At 49.9% G+C, this 17,182-nt stretch overlaps 1 protein-coding gene across 1 annotated transcript in view; it reads right to left on the reverse strand.

The window, feature by feature from the left end:
* Window positions 1-16,685, reverse strand: part of Slc15a4 (solute carrier family 15 member 4) — a 24,797-nt gene extending 8,112 nt beyond the window's left edge. The window contains exons 1-5 of the mRNA XM_006970659.3: window positions 16,110-16,685; window positions 7,640-7,929; window positions 3,536-3,704; window positions 3,129-3,206; window positions 2,691-2,859 (exon numbers count right to left, since the gene is read on the reverse strand). Coding sequence (XP_006970721.2) covers window positions 2,691-2,859; window positions 3,129-3,206; window positions 3,536-3,704; window positions 7,640-7,929; window positions 16,110-16,670 — 1,267 coding nt within the window. The 5' untranslated portion in view covers window positions 16,671-16,685. The remainder of the gene's footprint in view (window positions 1-2,690; window positions 2,860-3,128; window positions 3,207-3,535; window positions 3,705-7,639; window positions 7,930-16,109) is intronic.
* Between the last annotated feature and the right edge of the window lie 497 nt (window positions 16,686-17,182).

The following is a 17,182-nucleotide window of genomic DNA, read 5'->3' on the forward strand; positions in this document are numbered from 1 at the left end:
TGGCTCTTTGGGCCACTCTAGCCAGAGCCAGGCACAGACGAACCCAGAAGACATTTCCAGTAATTCCACCCAAACTGTTCAGCAAAAGCAGCATAAGCACACACACAGGGGGAGGGGCAGCAGCATCAGAAGACAAGGAAGAACTACTGTATTTGAAATAATCCACCAGAACCCACAGGATTTTGAAAAATCCCATACAAGTCACCAAAATATGCAGGGCAGTTAGGGACAAACTTAGCACACACATACAAGATAAACATGAAGAAAATGTAAGTAACTACAAGACACCATAAGTAAAAGAAAACAGAAAACAAGACTTGGATCACTAGAAAAACTGAACCCACAGGAAAAGAGATGGTAGGGAGTTGGAGGGGGAACTCAAGCATCAGTAACGAGATACAGAACAGTGATGAACTGTATTTTAACCCTTCGGGGAAAGAGAGGAAGGAGGACAAAATACAGAGCTGGGTGTGACAGTCACACTTGTAGGCCCAGCATTCAAAGGTAAGTCAGGAGGATATCACTCCCAGCTAAGTCTGGACTACACAACTTGTCTCAAAAACACAAATATTTTAAAGGAGAAATGTCGCCAATTCTAACCGGTCTTAACAAAAACCTGAAGCCAGATATCAGGGTGAAAGCCGAAAGATCAGAGAAGCAGAGCAAGCTACAGCCACCACCTCTTACCTCACCACCTCCTCAGCCTGCCAGAGCCTCTGCAGGACAGCAAATTCCTGTCTCCTCTACCTCATATTCCTCTCTCTGCCCAGCCATATCAATTCCTGTCTCAACCTTCCTAGTGCTGGGATTAAAGATGTGTGATCCCAAGTACTAGAATAAAGGTGTGCCACCACTGCCTGGCTGTTTCTCTTTTAGACTGGATTAATCTCATGTAGCCCAGTGTGGCCTTGAACTCACAGAAGTCCAGATGGATCTCTGCCTCCTGAGTGCTAGGATTAAAGGTGTGTGTCACCACTGCCTGATATAGAGATGGCTAACTGTGGCTGGCTCTGTCCTCTGATCTTCAGGCAGGCTTTATTTCTTAGATTACAAGTATCACCACAGGGAAAAGTGAAACCTAATACAGGAAACTCTTTTCCCTTAGGCCGTCTTGGAAACAAGCCTATGGCCTACCCAATCTGCACCTGAGGGCCTTTACAGCCGTTGCCACTGACAGGCACGGTGTAAGTGGAGTTGTGTCCTGTGTGGGAAGTACAAGGTGAAGTCTTAGGTTTCTACTCAGCCTGTGGACACTCCTCAGTCCACCGCCCTAGAACTGGGGCAGCCTGTGTTCAGCAGCAATAGCTGTCTCCACTGAGCTTGCTGGGCTGTGCCTCTCAACTCCTGACAGGATAGCTCCCTCCTATGATCTGGCCACATAGCACGGCAGTTTCTTGAGAAGATAGCTGCACACTATGTGGTCTCAACAGACAGGTCAGGAGGCTGCCTGGATGCAGTGAGTGCTGGACTCTATGAAACACGTACTTTTCTAGCACTTGTGAAAGACCTTAGAAGGGACGGAGCCTGCAGGGGAAATCTCACTTTTGAGACTGGCCTGACACCTGTTTCCTGCACAAATCCACCCAGAGTCCACAGGACAGCCCCCATAGCTCTGAGGGCAACCATCTCAAGAGCCTCAGCCATGAATGAAACTGAAAGAAAAGAGGCTGTATAGAAACCCATCAGAGCTCTATGAGAAAATGCCCCTGCAAACAAGGAAGGAAACAACCCCACCCACCCACTCCTGGCACTTAGCTGGCACAACTGCAGGATGCAGGGCCCCCACCCAGGAAGAGAAGCTGAGAACAAAGCTAAGCCACAGGCAGATGAGGCAGATGGATAGATACTCCTTCCAGCCCAGGACTCTCGAAGACAGCCCTGTGTCCCCCAGTTCATGTGCTATGCGTATATCCCTGCAGACTTATAAAGCAATGTGTCACTCCGACAAACCTCACTTTAATTATGTGTTTGATCAACAGAAAAGGCAGTAGTTCTCTCAAGGGCCCACACCTGGAAGATGGGCTGACTTCTTTAAGCCCGTGAAGCACCGTATGTATCAGCAGCCTGGGTTCTGCTGTGATGGCAGAGGCACTTTTTTCAACACCTGCTCCCTTCAGCAGAGCTCAGCTCCACCTTCCTCAGACCACAACTGTGTGGAAACCTTTTTGTTTTCCTGCCGCTGTATCGTTCCCACAGCTCAACATCTGCAAATATTAATGAAGGCAGAACACTCACACTGAAAAGGTGACCAGACCCCAGCCTCCGCCGCAAACACAATCAATGATGGGAGTGTCTTAGGGCACTGTCCCGTGCTGAAGTGTGGTGCAGGACCTGAGGAACTAGCTCCTCAGCTGCTGAGACCTCTGTTGGGAGCTTCCCAGGAGCCCTGAACAAAACCTTTTTCTCGATGCTGGGACAGCTGCAGGCTCCAACACCTGTGAGATTCAGACGCTTCACAGAATCTCTTCATGCCCACTGTCAGCCTGCAGCCCGGGGCAGCAGCGCAGGGCAAGTCTACTCATCCCTATAAGATGAAGATTTGTTCTCAAATGACACATGTCCAGAGCACATCAGAAGATGAAGACTCACCAGCTGCCCAGTGTCTTCAGCACAATACACTAGCAGCTGCATACTGCAGAAGCGAGGCTGGGAAAGGGGGAGAAGAGAGGCCTAGAGAGATGGCGGCTTACCTGCAGCAAAGGCAGAGCACATGACGAAGAACATCCCCACAGCAATCCTCTTCAGGGAGGACGGGAGCAGGCCGTGTCTCCTGAGCACTGGGTCCACTAGCTTGTCCTTCAGCGGGATGAGGAGGAGGATGAGGACCGCATCGAACATGGTGAGCCAGGCTGCAGGCAGCTGCACAGAGCATGGCATTAGCTGTCAGTACAGCAGCTCCCCAACCACCCACACATGACCTCCAGGATGCTTCAACTAGAGACAATGACTCGCAATGCGTCATTGTCCTGAGCTGGAGAGAAGCTCAATCCAGCAGTACTAGTGTTTAATGGCTCTGGTCAATCCCATCTCAGCAGGCTCTAACCAATCAGGAACTAGTTCTAGTGCCAGTGTCCCAGCTACCTGCTCCAACTGCAGAAAGGAAGTCATGTCCCCTCCAGGTCTCTTACCGTGTGATGGGTGGTGGTGATACTTGAGATTTCTGGAATCTTCAGATGAAGACTCTGTAAAACGTACGTGGTCTGCATCTGGACAAAGGAAGCAGATGGTGCAGGTAAGCCAGCAGAGCCTCTCCAAGCGCGTGCGCACACACCCTCCCTCCTCTAGCTGAAGAGGTGTGGCACCAGCTCTCAGAATCAGACACGGCAATTACTGGGTCACCGTAGAGTCTCTTTGAGAAGAGCTGCCAGGCAACCAAGTAAGAAGCTGGAGGGTCTAGAAAACCAGACACACCCCACTCTCTGCTCTGCTTGGGGAAGGTTTTCCAACACCAAGCAGCCAATCTGAGCCCGTGACTGGAAACTGTGGCGCCTGGTGGCTCACCCCAGCCCTGTACTGCAGCCCCTGCAGCACTCACTTGGAAGTACACTGTCCAGTAAGGAATCAGAGCCAAGAACACGGGCACGATCTTGACCAGGGCTTTCACGTCTTCCACTTTGTCCTCTGTGAACGGCCCTCCACGCGACATCTTACATGAATCAAACAGACTGTGTTTAGAAGATTGCTGAAAGACTCCAAGGCCTTCACTTTGGGAAACAAAATGAAGGAATTAGTTCACTTCCACCCCTAGAGACAATGCTTGGTAACTAATCACTTCTGGGGTGGGAGAGTGGCTCTCTGCACTGCCCTGCTTTACGGCCTTCTGTGACCAACTGCAGACTGCACACACAGCTCCTGTGGCTGACTACAGGGCCTGTGGACAGGGCAGCTGTGTCTACTGCACCCACAGCGAGGGCATCTCAACCTCAGGCAGCTCCACAGGGCTGCGATGTGGCCTGGACTTCTAGCCAGCTGACAGCAAGCCCTGTTTCTGGTGACTACACTGGTTTATCACATGAGCAGACACTCGAGGGACCAGAGTGCCCTGATGGCAGAGAAAGCAACATCTCCCTCTGGGATGAAGGGGCAGTATAAAGAAAAGAACCATGATAGGCGCTATACCCGGGTGATGGGGAACAGGGCACTCACTTTATCACAAGCTTGGAAGTCCTACAAGGCTCTTTCTGGCCCATTTTGAAGAGGAAGTTAGGACACAGATGAGACCAGAGTTGTGTCAAGATCCCAATGCCTCAGAGTTGGGGTGAGGACTGGAGTGAGGCCTTCTTGGTTTACAGGTAAATGCCTGGACACCCACACCTCATTCATAGCTGTGAGTTACATTCCAGAATACAATGAACGCCCTTGCCTCCCTGGCTGCAGTTTTTACAAAATGAGTGAGGCCCTCCAGACAGCAACAGGGTCTTTCCCAGCTACACAATACCAATATGGACTGTAGGAAACTGTGCACGGCCAACCAAAACCAACAGGGAACACTCAACCCCACTGAGAGCCCCCCAATCCCAGACACTAGAATGGCAGCTGTCTGCACTGGAGTTTATGATCCTAGGCCCTATTTCACGAAATTGCCACGTTTAGTTTTTTTTCTTCTTTTAGATGTGTGGCTTTGCCTGTATGTATGTTTTGTCTTTGGAGACAGGGTCTCATTATGGAACCCTGGCCATCCTGGAACTTGCTATGAAGACCCAGCTGATCTCGAACTTAGAGATCTGCCAGTCCCTGCTATAATTAAAAGCATGTGCCAACACACCCAGCTTGCCTGCATATATGTAAAATGTACTGTGCATAGGCCTGGTGCCCTCAGAGTCTTGAAGACGGCAATGGATCCCCAGGATCTGGAGTTGTGGAAGACTATGGGTGGTGGGAACCAAACTGAGGTCCTTGACAAAAGTCAGCAAGTACTCTTAACTGCTGAGCTCTCTCTACAGTCCCTTATTTTACCCTACAAAGCTAATGTTCTTAAATCTGTGTATTCCAAGTTGGGGAAGATCAATAAACTAAAAACCATAACTTAGTATTTTAGCCAAATTCTGATGAAATAAATACCTACTCTCTGCCCAGTACCACAAGGACTAAGTGTGAGGGACACTTGCTTCATATCTATAGAAGTGATTCTCCTGACTCAACTCCTTCCAATTCCTATTTCTCTCCAGTCCCCATGTACCTGATAGAGGCACTACCTGTATTAGTGATGAGCACATCCCACTAATGATGGCTCTGAAACATATCGATGCCAAGAACCAAACACCCTTGGCACCAGGGCTTGCACAGGTCACTCAGAGCCCCTCAGTGTTGTGTATCATTAAAATACTTTAAAGCTGATGAACCAGGGTGTGTCTAAAGCAGTGGTTCTCAACCTGTGGGTCACAAACCCCTTGCAGGTTGAAGAACCTTTTCACAGGAGTCTCATATCAGATATCCTGCATATCAGATATTTACATTACAATTCATAACAGTATAAAAATTACAGTTTTTGAATGAAGTAGCAGTGAAAATAATTTTATGGCTGGGGGTCACCACAACATGAGGAACTGGTCTAAAGCCTCCCAATCACAAAGTGAGGTGGCACATGTGTCACCCCAGCACTAGGGAGGATGAGGAAGAGAACCACTTCTATAGACACGAAGCAAGTACAAAGCCAGCCTTGGCTACGTGAGACCCTGTCTCAGAAAGAAAGAAGCTCTTAGTCCACCTGCATGGTTAGTGCTCTATGCTGTGACATAAAGGGCCTGCTGTTCCTCCCAGAGGATGTGACTCAGTTTCCCTGCACCTGTGTGTGTGTGTGTGTCTAGGCTCTGAAAGGCTAAGTGCACAGTATGTTACCCTTGAACTTGTCACGAACCACACAAAGACACTAAAAAAGCCCCTGGGCCAGCTCTTGTATCGTGTGATGACATCATGGTGTGAACTCAGCCTGTCGGGTCTAAAATCAGCACATCTCCCTCCAAACACATCAACCCAGACCACACACAGGGACAGGGCAAGTCAGACCCATGGGAAACAGGTGTGTGGCACTTCCTGGGCTCTTCACTCCCACTGCAGGCACCCTGGCAGCACAGTGAAGGGCCCCATCAGGACTAGGCTGCTGAGAGCCTTGCACACCTCACTGTATTGAGGCCTTACAACAATCCTAAGAGCTGACCAGCTCCCCTGGGCAAACTTTCAAGTCAGGCACTGGAATGTCTCTGAACCACCGGGGCCCACAGCAAGTTCACACCACTTAGCTGACTTCCAACCCTTTCTGCTTAGTTTGCTCCAAAGACTTCCAAAGCTGAAGCTCAGAGGAAGCCAGGCTGCTCAGTCTCACCCTTCCTGTGCCATGTGTGCACCAAAACCCCAAAGGTCCTGGAGTGATGCTGGACCCTGGCTGAAAGGTTCTCATCAGGACTATCTGCAAAAGGCTGTCTGTCCCGTGTCCATGGCCATCAATCTAGATCAGAAACAGCTAAAGTCTGCAACATGACTTCTGTCTGGCTAAAGGAAGGCCCTAGCGAACACCAGGGTCTACTGGAGCTGGGTGACCTCCTCTAGCTTTGCAAGTTCCTCAGTGCTAGTCCCCCCTCTGGGCAGGGTCTGAAAGCTGCCAGAGCAACAGCAGGTTCATAAGGGAGGTTGGGACAGTCAGATTTCACACAAGGGACTCAAGTGCCATCAGCAGAACCACAGGAGTCACTTGGTGTAGCTTCAGGTCTGCCACACAGAGGCTTCCAGTACATCAATAACAGACATAGACAAGCACAGGAGGCGGGTGTGTACATTAGCCTGCAGAACACTTTCACAACCATCCCACAGGAAACCCTTAGGGCAAGGAATCCGTCTCTGCTCAGTAATTCCTGGAAACCCTTAGGCTTGGCCAATCACTGGGAGGGAGCTGACCACCAAGGTCCAGAAGCTTCCCTGAACCTTGGTTCTCTCTCTGCCTTGACTGCTCTGGTGGCTACAGTACTGCAGTCTGTCTTATTTCCCACCCACAGTCAAGGAACCAGTTTATACAGCAGCCTGCAGAAAACAGAGAACCATCTAAGTCCTCTTTAGGCTGAGGACTTCATTCATCTGCACAGAGCAGAACCACGGTTCACCAGAAGCAGCAGCAGAAGGGAGGAGATCTCAGAACATGGCTGTTCTAAAAGTCCCAGGCTTGGGGCATTCAGCACTGAGGCTGTGCAAGGCCCATTCATGTAAGGGTCAATGGGTCCCCAAGTGCTCCTCAAGCTATGCTTGTGTGCTCCTCCATCAGAGTAGCTGCCATGGCCCTGGATGAGGAACACTACGCTGACCAAAGTGAGAGAAGCAGCTTCCTTTAGAGATAAGGACTAATAACATACACAGCCTAAGTTCTCATTAACACTTCTGTGTCGAAAGCACATGATGTGTCTGTCTCCCTGGTACCCTCTCAGATCCCTACCTTCAAAATCTGCCACTCAGCTGCAAGGCATCCTTACCCATGTTGGCAGTGAGGAAGTTGGGCATGGAGTACTGAACTCAGGGTTCTGCTAGCTGAATGGCAGGATTTACACCACACACTTTCTTCATGAAACTGGCTTGGAGACCAAACACACAAGCCATACACCCCAAACTTCATATGGTATTTTATCTACAGGGAGCAAAAAGTCATGTCACTCACCCACTTCTCCGCTGCCCACCTCTGTGGGAGCAGCAGCTGTAGGTCAAAATCCTGAACATGTCAGTGAAGGCGCTGCCATCAGGAGGCTTGGTGATGAAGACACTCTGGCCACAAAGGAAGACCAGGAAAGCGATGGCCACGCAGACAGTGGGAATCAGGTAACCCGTGAGAAAGCTTACATTCTGCTGAATATAGGCAATGCCTCCTAATGACAGGATCGCTCCCAAATTAATGCTCCAGTAAAACCAATTGAAAAATCTCCTAGTGGCTTCTGGACCACGATCTTTGACCTAGGGAAGAGAAATGCAGAAGAACATGTAATCCTCTACACTTTTCATTTACTCTCTAAACACAAGCTTTAGTGTTTTTAATAATAAAACTTAAATGACCACCCAACCACCCACAGCAGCGACAAGCCCTGCCATCACACCAAGCACCTGATCATCTGCATGTCAAGAGCAGATACAAGGTGCTCAAATCCCTGATCTCAGCAGACAGTAGAACACAATCCAAATGCTGTTTACATAGTCAGCCAGTCTCCTTACAAAAGCCATCTTGTACTCAATCACTCCAGAAGCTCGCAGCCTCTCCAAATGCCACCAAGTCCTAGTGTTCAAAGTAAGCTGACCACCTACCTTGAAGCCAGCAGGAATGATCCTTTAAACAGGTTCCAGAACCTACAGCCCTGCCCAGACCTGCAGAATCATCATCTTGGAAGATCAGGAGCCTGCTTGCTACATATGTCCAGGTGACCACTAAGCACTATTATATGGAGCTCCAGGCCTCACTGAACTTAACACAAGTACTACGAGGGCCTGCCAAGTAGCTCTGGCCCCATGAACAGCAAGGCTCAGAGGCAAGGCACCACTCCTACTGCATGAGGCCCAAGCATCAGAGTCTTTGATAAGCCTGCAACTAAACTATAAGCATAGTAAACAGCTACAACCACATGCTAACTTTAGATTAGAAAGATTATCCAGTGGTGCACACCTGTAATCCCAGTGTTTGCGAGACAGAAGCAGGGGAATCATGAGCTGGAGGCTGGCCTGAGTTACACAAAAGATCTCAACACATTCGAGATCAGCCCTAACCGACTCTCCCCTTCAAATGCAACACCTCCAGGGAAGCCTTCTGCAGATCCCACCTGGCTGGTAGCTGGGCAAAGGCAGGCCCAGTCTGGCTTCTTCCACCTGTGTTTTTTACATCTACATAAACACTCTAAGGACGGGCCCAGTCCCAGTCAGCATCATTCTGGACAGTTTCACTTCACAAATTGTCTTGAGCAAACCCACAGCCAAAGACTGACTTGAGCACATACAGACACACTTCACCAGCCTCATCCTTAATGGATGGAAAGGGTTAAAAACTGGCTCCACAGCACATCTTCTGGTCCACAGAGCAATCTCCTCTGCCTAGTACCAAGCTTTAAACAGGGGCAAAGCTGCCAAGTATACCATGCAGTAAGGCTTCTGCTTGGCACTCATGTTCCCAACAGAGTATTTAAGATTAAGGTGAGTGAGGGTGCAAACTATAGTCAAAACTGAGCATCCCTTGACAGTTATTAAACTCCAAATGATAGTTACCGTGTTGGCAAGTCCTATGTTTGAATTTAGTCAGATAGTTACAATCATGTCAAACTGAAAAATCCAAGCTATTGGTTTGATCTTTCCTTTTCTCAGGGCTAGGGACTGAACACAGGTCCTTGCACATATTAGATAAATCCTTTACCACTAAGCACCATCTCCAGCCCCCAAGTTAACCAACCAACCATAGGCATTTTGTTGTCCTACACACGTTAGTTCTGAACAAGGGTCACACTCTAAAGGCAGGCATCACTGCAACAGTTCACATTCAATTTCCTACAGCGGAGGTACAATGCCTTTAAATGCTACCCAACAGTGGACATCAATGTTCATGACACAGTGGAGGTGGGCCAGAAGAAAGAAAAAGCATGAGCAGAGAAATAGAGAATATACACACATACATACTTTTTATTTTGTTTTTCGAGACAGGGTTTCTCTGTGTAGCCCTGGCTGTCCTCAAATTCTGGCCTCTGTGCTCCCTGCTCCCACCCAATGCTAGGATAAAAGGTGCGCTACCACCGCCTGGCTCTTTATTCTGCATTTATATATTACACTTTGTGTGTGTAAACACCACATATACATGTCATTGTCTTGACAACCCTAAAAGGGAAGAGGTCAGTTAAACAAAAAAGAAAAGCAAAAGCACCTCTTTGGAAATGTTGCCCAGCTTGGCCTCAAACTCCTGGGCTTTTGTGATCCCCTTGCTTCAACCTCTACAATAGCTGGAACTACAGACACGCACCACAATGCCCAGCATGAGACAGGAAACATTAGATACTAACTGAAATATCCCAAGCCCTTCCCTTATACATCATAGGACCAACACATCTTCCCACATTCATAGAAACAGCTCATCCTCCAAAACGGTAAGGAAATACTTGTTCAATTGGCCTGGCAGAACCCTAACCTTTGGAGGCCTTATGTCCTTTGTAAACTTGGTGACCAACTGACTTCACTGTTGAAGGTTTCTAGCCACAGTTGCCTCCAAATTGGAGGCCTACTTCCAGGGCCTCAGAAGCCACACGCCATCCATCAGCACACAAACGGAACTGCTGCTGACTGAACTGTCACATGCCCCTCTCTGTCCTTGGCCAAAGGCCACAGCTTCCCCATATACCAGTCGCATGACATCACCACACGCCCTGCCAAGGCTGAGCCAGCTTCCCATATCCTCCTCACCCCCATGAAAACACTGTAGCCAAATGGAGAGGAGAGGCCAGCAGGCCAGAAGGGAGTATAGGTTTAAACCAGGGAATGTTATTAGACACAGGATCATAACCTCTCCTCTCTGGGACAAACATTATCCTGGGTGTCCTAGCTCATGCTTCAGCATAATCCCAGCATTCAGAATCTCCACTGGAGCAGAGAATGCCTACAGTCAATTTGAGTCTGACTCAAAACTGAAGCAAACCACAAAGGCAGTACTGTCTGCTTTATCTGCGTGGTAGCTTCTTCCTCTTTCAGCTATTGACATTTTTTTTCCGAATATTTTTTAGTTTAGGGTCTGAAGTAACCCAGGCCGGGCTCCAACTCCCTATGTAGCTGAGGCTGGCTTCGAACTCCTGATCCTCCTTCCCTGCCTTCCAAGTACTAGAATCACAGACAACAAGCACCTAGCTCACTGTTTCGAATATCACCAACCAAGAATGTTCTTGACCTTTGGTGATTGGTACACACTGGGAAAGGCAAAGGGCGGGAGAATTCTGCTTTAAAATGAACCACCTTTGAGAGTGACTTACAGATCTGCACTCACTTTGAAGTGACCTGGCACTCCTGCTCACAGCCACAGCCTGGCCCATCTCCCACATGGCAATGCTAGCCAGAGAAGCAGAAGCACCTTAAAGACAGCGGCACACTCCTCTAACCAGGCAAGACCAGCGAAAGAACTGACCCGGGCAGAAAACATTGGCACACACCCTTCTGGCCATCTGGCTTCTCCTGCAAAGCAGCTGACAGGTTAGGAACAAGGGAGGCCTTGAAATTTCCCTCAAAGCACAGTTGTGAGGCAGCAGAGAGCAAGTGCCTCCCTAAGGACCCAGCTACCTGCTAAGATGCAGCTTCCGTGCCACAAGATGAACCTAAATGTGGACCACGGTCTCTTGTATATTCGGAGCTGTAAAGCCACCACTGCCCTTCCCGGAAGCCTGTGTATCTGCTCACTCGCTGGATGTTCAGCATCCTTCCCAACACCCCTGGGAACCTAACCTCTTGCTGTGGGTGAGCAGCATCTTCACAGAAGACAGGCTGCAATAAGCTCGGCCTTTCATCAGTAGAGGGACCACACCTTACTTTTCACTTAAACATTTATTTCAAAGTTACAGAAAAGTTGAAAAAAAAAAAAGAGTAGAATGTACCCTTCTCTTATTATCTTTAGCTCTATTTTTTTCTGTTAAAAATACAAAATCCTGGGTCAGCACAATGAGATGGCTCAGCAGGTAAGGCTTGAAAACCTGAACTCCATCCCCAGTATCTGAAAGACAGGAGAGAACTCACTCATGCAGGTTGTTCTGACCTAAGCACACGCACCGCACGCGCACATACATACATACATACATACACATACACACATACACATACACACACACACACACACACACACACACACACACACACACACCATTGGCAGAATCTCCTAAAAACAAAACCACTTTTCTATGTAACGAAGGCACAACCACACCTAAGACCATCACCCCCACCATCTAATGTGCAGGCCATAGTCCAAGTGCCCTAAGCACCCAAAACAAGGGCTTTAAGAAAGGCAAGGGGGTGGGGTACATACACCTGAAATCCCAGCAGTCAGGAGGCAGAAGCCGGAGGATCATCATGAGTTTGATGCCAGCCTGGGCTATACATGGAACTCCAGGCCAGCCTGGTTACAGAGCAAGAAGGGAGATTAAAAACCAAAACAAAACAAAAATCAATGGAAGCCCAGCAAGATGGCACACACTCCTCACAGCAGCGTTCTGAAGCTAATACAGGTTGGAAAGCCCATCTGGGCTACTTAGTTTGAAGACAGCATGGGATACACAGAAAAATCCCAGGTCAAAGAAATAAAATGGCCAAGTATGGTGGGAGATGGACACGATTTGGGCAGAGGCAGGAATATCAGGAGTTTAAGGTCATCTTCAACTGGTGAATTACAGGCCAGCCTGAGCTACACTGAGACCCTGTCTCAAAAATTTAACAAAATAAAACAAAAACCCACAAACAGAAAACAAAACCAAACCACCAGAGAGCCAATCATTGACCACACCCAAAGTGGCTGTCCAGTTTCTCTAGGTCCTGGCATCCAGAAGGGTCTCTTCCCCAGATGGTGTTAAGTATGGAGATCAAACTGGAGACAATTCCAAGTACTTGGTGGAAAAGTGCCTATTCTTAGCTACAGTGAAGTGTGCACCCTGGGAGCCACTCACAGTGACCCTCGCAGGGGCCATTCCACAGGTCTGTTAGTAAGTGTTCATCAATGGTCTAGTGTCTACTGGAGAACACTGACTCTAAGAAACCCTGCATCCAATCTGCTCCCTCAGCACTAGCTGGGCCCTGAAAGACAGACAGACAGTCATGCCATGCATACCACAACCAAAGCTTCTCAAACTGTATGCGTGTGCGAGAGAGAAAGAGAGAGAAAGAAAGAGAGAGAGAGAGAGAGAGAGAGAGAGAGAGAGAGAGAGAGAGAACTTGGCAACAGTAACAGGTTTCTGAATGCACAAGAACAAAATATTAATTCAGAATCAAATGGACCCCGAGATGTTCCTGGCAGTGCTTGCCCATGTTGCATCCTGTGATGGCCTGTGGCCTTGACTCTGCACACATCACTCCTCACACAGACACGCCTTATGACTACCACAAACGCTGCCTGGCACTCCCTGGCTAGATTTGAGGCTACTCCACACTACAGGCTGCACTGTTTCCACTGCACAGAGAACATTTTTCTGCTTTCACAAAAGCACATTGGCTTAATTTCAAATAGGCAAGACTTTGAATATTTCACTACCAGCCACCACACCTCAGCTTTCAAGGATGGAGCTATGGCTTTGGACTGTATCAAGTTGTGTAAACACCCAACTCATTACTACTCAAAATGGATTTCATCTTTTTTTTTGGTTTTTCGAGACAGGGTTTTTCTCCGTTTAATTTTGGTGCTTGTCCTGGATCTTGCTCTGTAGACCAGGCTGGCCTCGAACTCAGAGATCCACCTGGCTCTGCCTCCTGAGTGCTGAGATTAAAGGTGTGCACCACTGCCACCCAGCTGGATTTCATCTTTTTTTTTTTTTTTTTTTTTTTTTTTTTTTTTTGGTTTTTCGAGACAGGGTTTCTCTGTGTAGCTTTGCGCCTTTCCTGGAGCTCACTTGGTAGCCCAGGCTGGCCTCGAACTCACAGAGATCCGCCTGCCTCTGCCTCCCGAGTGCTGGGATTAAAGGCGTGCGCCACCAACGCCCGGCTTGGATTTCATCTTTAATACACGGTAAGTTACACATGCAGCAAAGAACTGTTTTAAAACAAGTTTATGACTTGATTGATATGAGTTAATGTTTGATCTGGATATCTATTTTTTCTCTCAGAGTCACATTAAGTTCTCAGGTGAAAAGGGGCTATGTGTGCAAAGTCTAAGGAGCCCTGTGTACACCATGAAGCTCAAGCCATCCCAGCATGGGGATGCATAGTCAGAGGGATGCCTTGTGTGCTACGGCCCAGTTGGTTGCTTACTTTGCTGTGGCTGTAACAAACACCACAATCAAGGCACCTTACAGAAGGGTTTATTTGGGGCTTACAGTTCCAGAGGGAGAAGAGTCCATTATGGCAGCAGACATGCTGACCAGAGCAGCAGCTCCTGATCTCAAACAAAGTCCACCCACCAGTAACATACTTCCTCCAGCAAGGTCACACCTAATCCTCCCCAGTCACCATCTAGGGACCATGCATCTAACTATATGAGACTTATGAGGGCCATTTCAGGCAAACCACCACACCTAGGCTTAAAGGACAGAGCTAATGTGCTTTTGCACCAGTGGAACAGAGGCCAAGGCCATGAGTCTGGGCTTGGAACTGCCCCTGTGTGATGTGCCTTTCAGAACTCTAAAGGAGCAACCACTTCTTTTGTTTATATTTTACTTTTATGACCCACAGTTTTGCTCTGTTGCCCGTAATAGCCTAGAATTATACAGTCTGAGCTGGCCTTATGCCTGTGGCAATCCTCCTGCCTCAAAATCTTGAGTACTGCGATTACTACTTCTGATACAGTTGAGATGCGTCCTCAATGAATTGGCCAACCTAAAACCCATGTAAAAAAAGGCTTCTGAACACGGCCCAGTCCTATATTCATGGTGCTACTCTCTGGGCAAATCATTTCACCTTGGTGACTTAAATTTCAGGCACTCAAGGATCAGTTTAGTGCCAAGACCCAGGGCTCACCTTCCCTGCAGCTCACAAATATCCCTCTGGCCCTCCTTACTGCACTCCACCCACATCTGAGTCCATCCCTTTACTCCAGGCCGTCTCCACTCTAGACCACACCTGTCCCATCAGACCAGCTGCAGCCTGAGCTGTGCTCCCACCCACCTGCCACACAACCCACTCTATGGCAGCCACTTGCACTCTTTCTGCAACGGGACAACCAATGTGTGTTAGGTTTTAGGAGACCTCAAGCCTCTGTGACTACTCAATTCTCCAAGTCTAGGGGAAGCAGGAGGGAATGAGTAAGCAGGAAGAAGCAGGAACTTAAAAAGCTTTATCCAGAGCCTGCACTCAAACCCCACATAATTTCCACTGCTTACAAAAATACTCGATTTGCATTTTACCACTAGATCCATTCTTAGCCTGAGAGAGCCCTAAAAAAGGGAAGTTGAGCAGATGTGGTACCCAGGCACTAGCAGATCACTTCTGCTCTCCAAAAGCTCTGGCTCCTCCTCCATCTCTTGGTCTTGGTGGTCTGAGCAGCAGCATATTGGACTTTCCAAAACTTATTTCAAACAGTGGAGAGGGAAACTAAGTGCTTGCCCATACATTTGTACAAGAGAAACCAGGGCAGTGACAGGACTTTGTACATGCCCAACCTCCAAATCTCTAACAACTTCAACCTTTTTTCTTGAAAACCGCCCTGGCCATGAATAACCACCTCACCGGGTGAAGCCCTTCCTACCACCCAGATCACATCTGCTTTTACAGCTTCCTTCTGTCTACTCAAGGGCTTCCGCACTAAAAGCAAGTTCCCCCAGAGCAAAGAGTTAATGTGATTCCCTCCACTCCCTGAGTCCCCTACCAAATGCAAGGGCAAATGTGGATAGTTTCCCACAGGAGAGTGGGAGGCTCGCTCTCTATCAGTCGTGAACCTCGTGCAAGGTGTGGACTGGGTACTCACGGGCTTCCTTCTCACCTGGAGAAGAAGTCTTGCTCTCCCTTCTACACACTCAGTAGGTTCTTGGACAGATGGGTTTCCTCCCCACTCTACAGTCCCCCCAGGACAGGTCTTCTTTCTCCCCACTACTATGAGGGATCAGAGGCAGGTGACCTCCGAACTACGAGAGAGATTCCCCTGCCAGGAAGGCTCCATTCCATAGCCTTCATCTTTCTCTAGATGTGAGATGATGGGAGGTGCAGGTGAACCAGTTGGGGAGCTGGGTGGACAGCTCCCTGCTTTCTCATCGGTCGTGCAGTCAAGTAGGGGTGTAGGTTTAGGTATGTGGGGTGGCTCCCCCTTTCCATCAGTGCAGAACCCTGGGGCACGCGCAAGTACGCTGGGGGCTTGAACGGTCCCCGTGTCCTCAGCGTAGCTCAGTTAGTGGGAAAAAAAAACAAAAAAAACACCAGGGACAGGTCCAGGTAGGCGTGGTGCACAGCAGGCGCAAAAAAAGCAAAACAGGGAAGACAGGGGGGCGGGTCCGGCTCACCTGGTCCGCGCCGAAGGGCGTGATGTTGGCCTTGACCGTGGCCACCCCGAGTCCCACGAGCACCAGCCCCGCGAAGGTGGCGGGAGCGCAGCGGCGCGCGGCGACATCGGGACACACCGCCGTCCCGTTGGGGAAGGGCGCCGAGCAATTGCGGACGAGCTCGGGGCGCGGGTCCCCGCAGAGCGCGGCGCGCGAGCGGGGCGCGGCCAGCAGCGGGAAGGCCAGCATGCCCAGCAAGTAGAGGGCCAGGCTGAGCAGGATGGCGCGCGCCCGGCCGAGCCGCGCGTCGGCGAGCCAGCCCCCGAACGGCGAGCCCAGGTAGGTGAGGCCCATGAAGAGCAGCAGCGCCTGGCTGGCCTGGGCGCCCTCCCAGTTGAACGGCGCGCCGTTCAGGAACAGCACCAAGTTGGCCGTGACGCCGTAAAAGGCGGCGCGCTCCAGCAGCTCGGCCAACAGCACCGCCCCGCACGCCGCGCGCCGCCCCGCAAACGCCCCGGCCGCCGCCGCCGCCGCCGCCGTCACCCGCCGCGAACCGAGCAGCGGCGCCCGCTCGCCCTCCATGGCTCGCTCCCCGAAGGCCCGGTGGCCGAGCTCTCGCGAGAATGCGCGCCCCGCCGCCTCGCTATTGGGCGGGAGGGGGAACTTCCGGCCCCGCCCCGGAAGCGGGGCAGAGCGGGGCGGCCGCGATGGTGTTGAGACGCCTGGAGGGTGTTGCGGTTCCGATCGCTGGACGAGTTCCACGGGGAAACATCGGGCCCTGTGCTCCGAGGTTCCGGCACCAGGGTAGTGTCCTAATTCAGGTCACCCCGCGTCTAACTCTCCCCTCCTTCCATCTTCTTAGGTACCGAGGATCAAGTCTTCTTAGGTACCGAGGATCAAGTCTAAGCCGTGTTCCTCGGACAGCCCCGGCGTTCTCTCCACTATCCTCTATCTTTTCTCTCTTCACTGTTTCTGTTCAGCAGGAATCCCCAGCTCACCCCTGCTTGATCCAACCATTCCTCCCTCTCCAAACCTCGCTCTCTCAGAAAAATCACCAAAAAAAGTCCAGTTCCCTAGCAGCAGCAGTGTTGGTG

The sequence above is a fragment of the Peromyscus maniculatus genome, chromosome 23 (assembly GCF_049852395.1).
Source record: "Peromyscus maniculatus bairdii isolate BWxNUB_F1_BW_parent chromosome 23, HU_Pman_BW_mat_3.1, whole genome shotgun sequence".
NCBI classification, from domain to species: domain Eukaryota; kingdom Metazoa; phylum Chordata; class Mammalia; order Rodentia; family Cricetidae; genus Peromyscus; species Peromyscus maniculatus.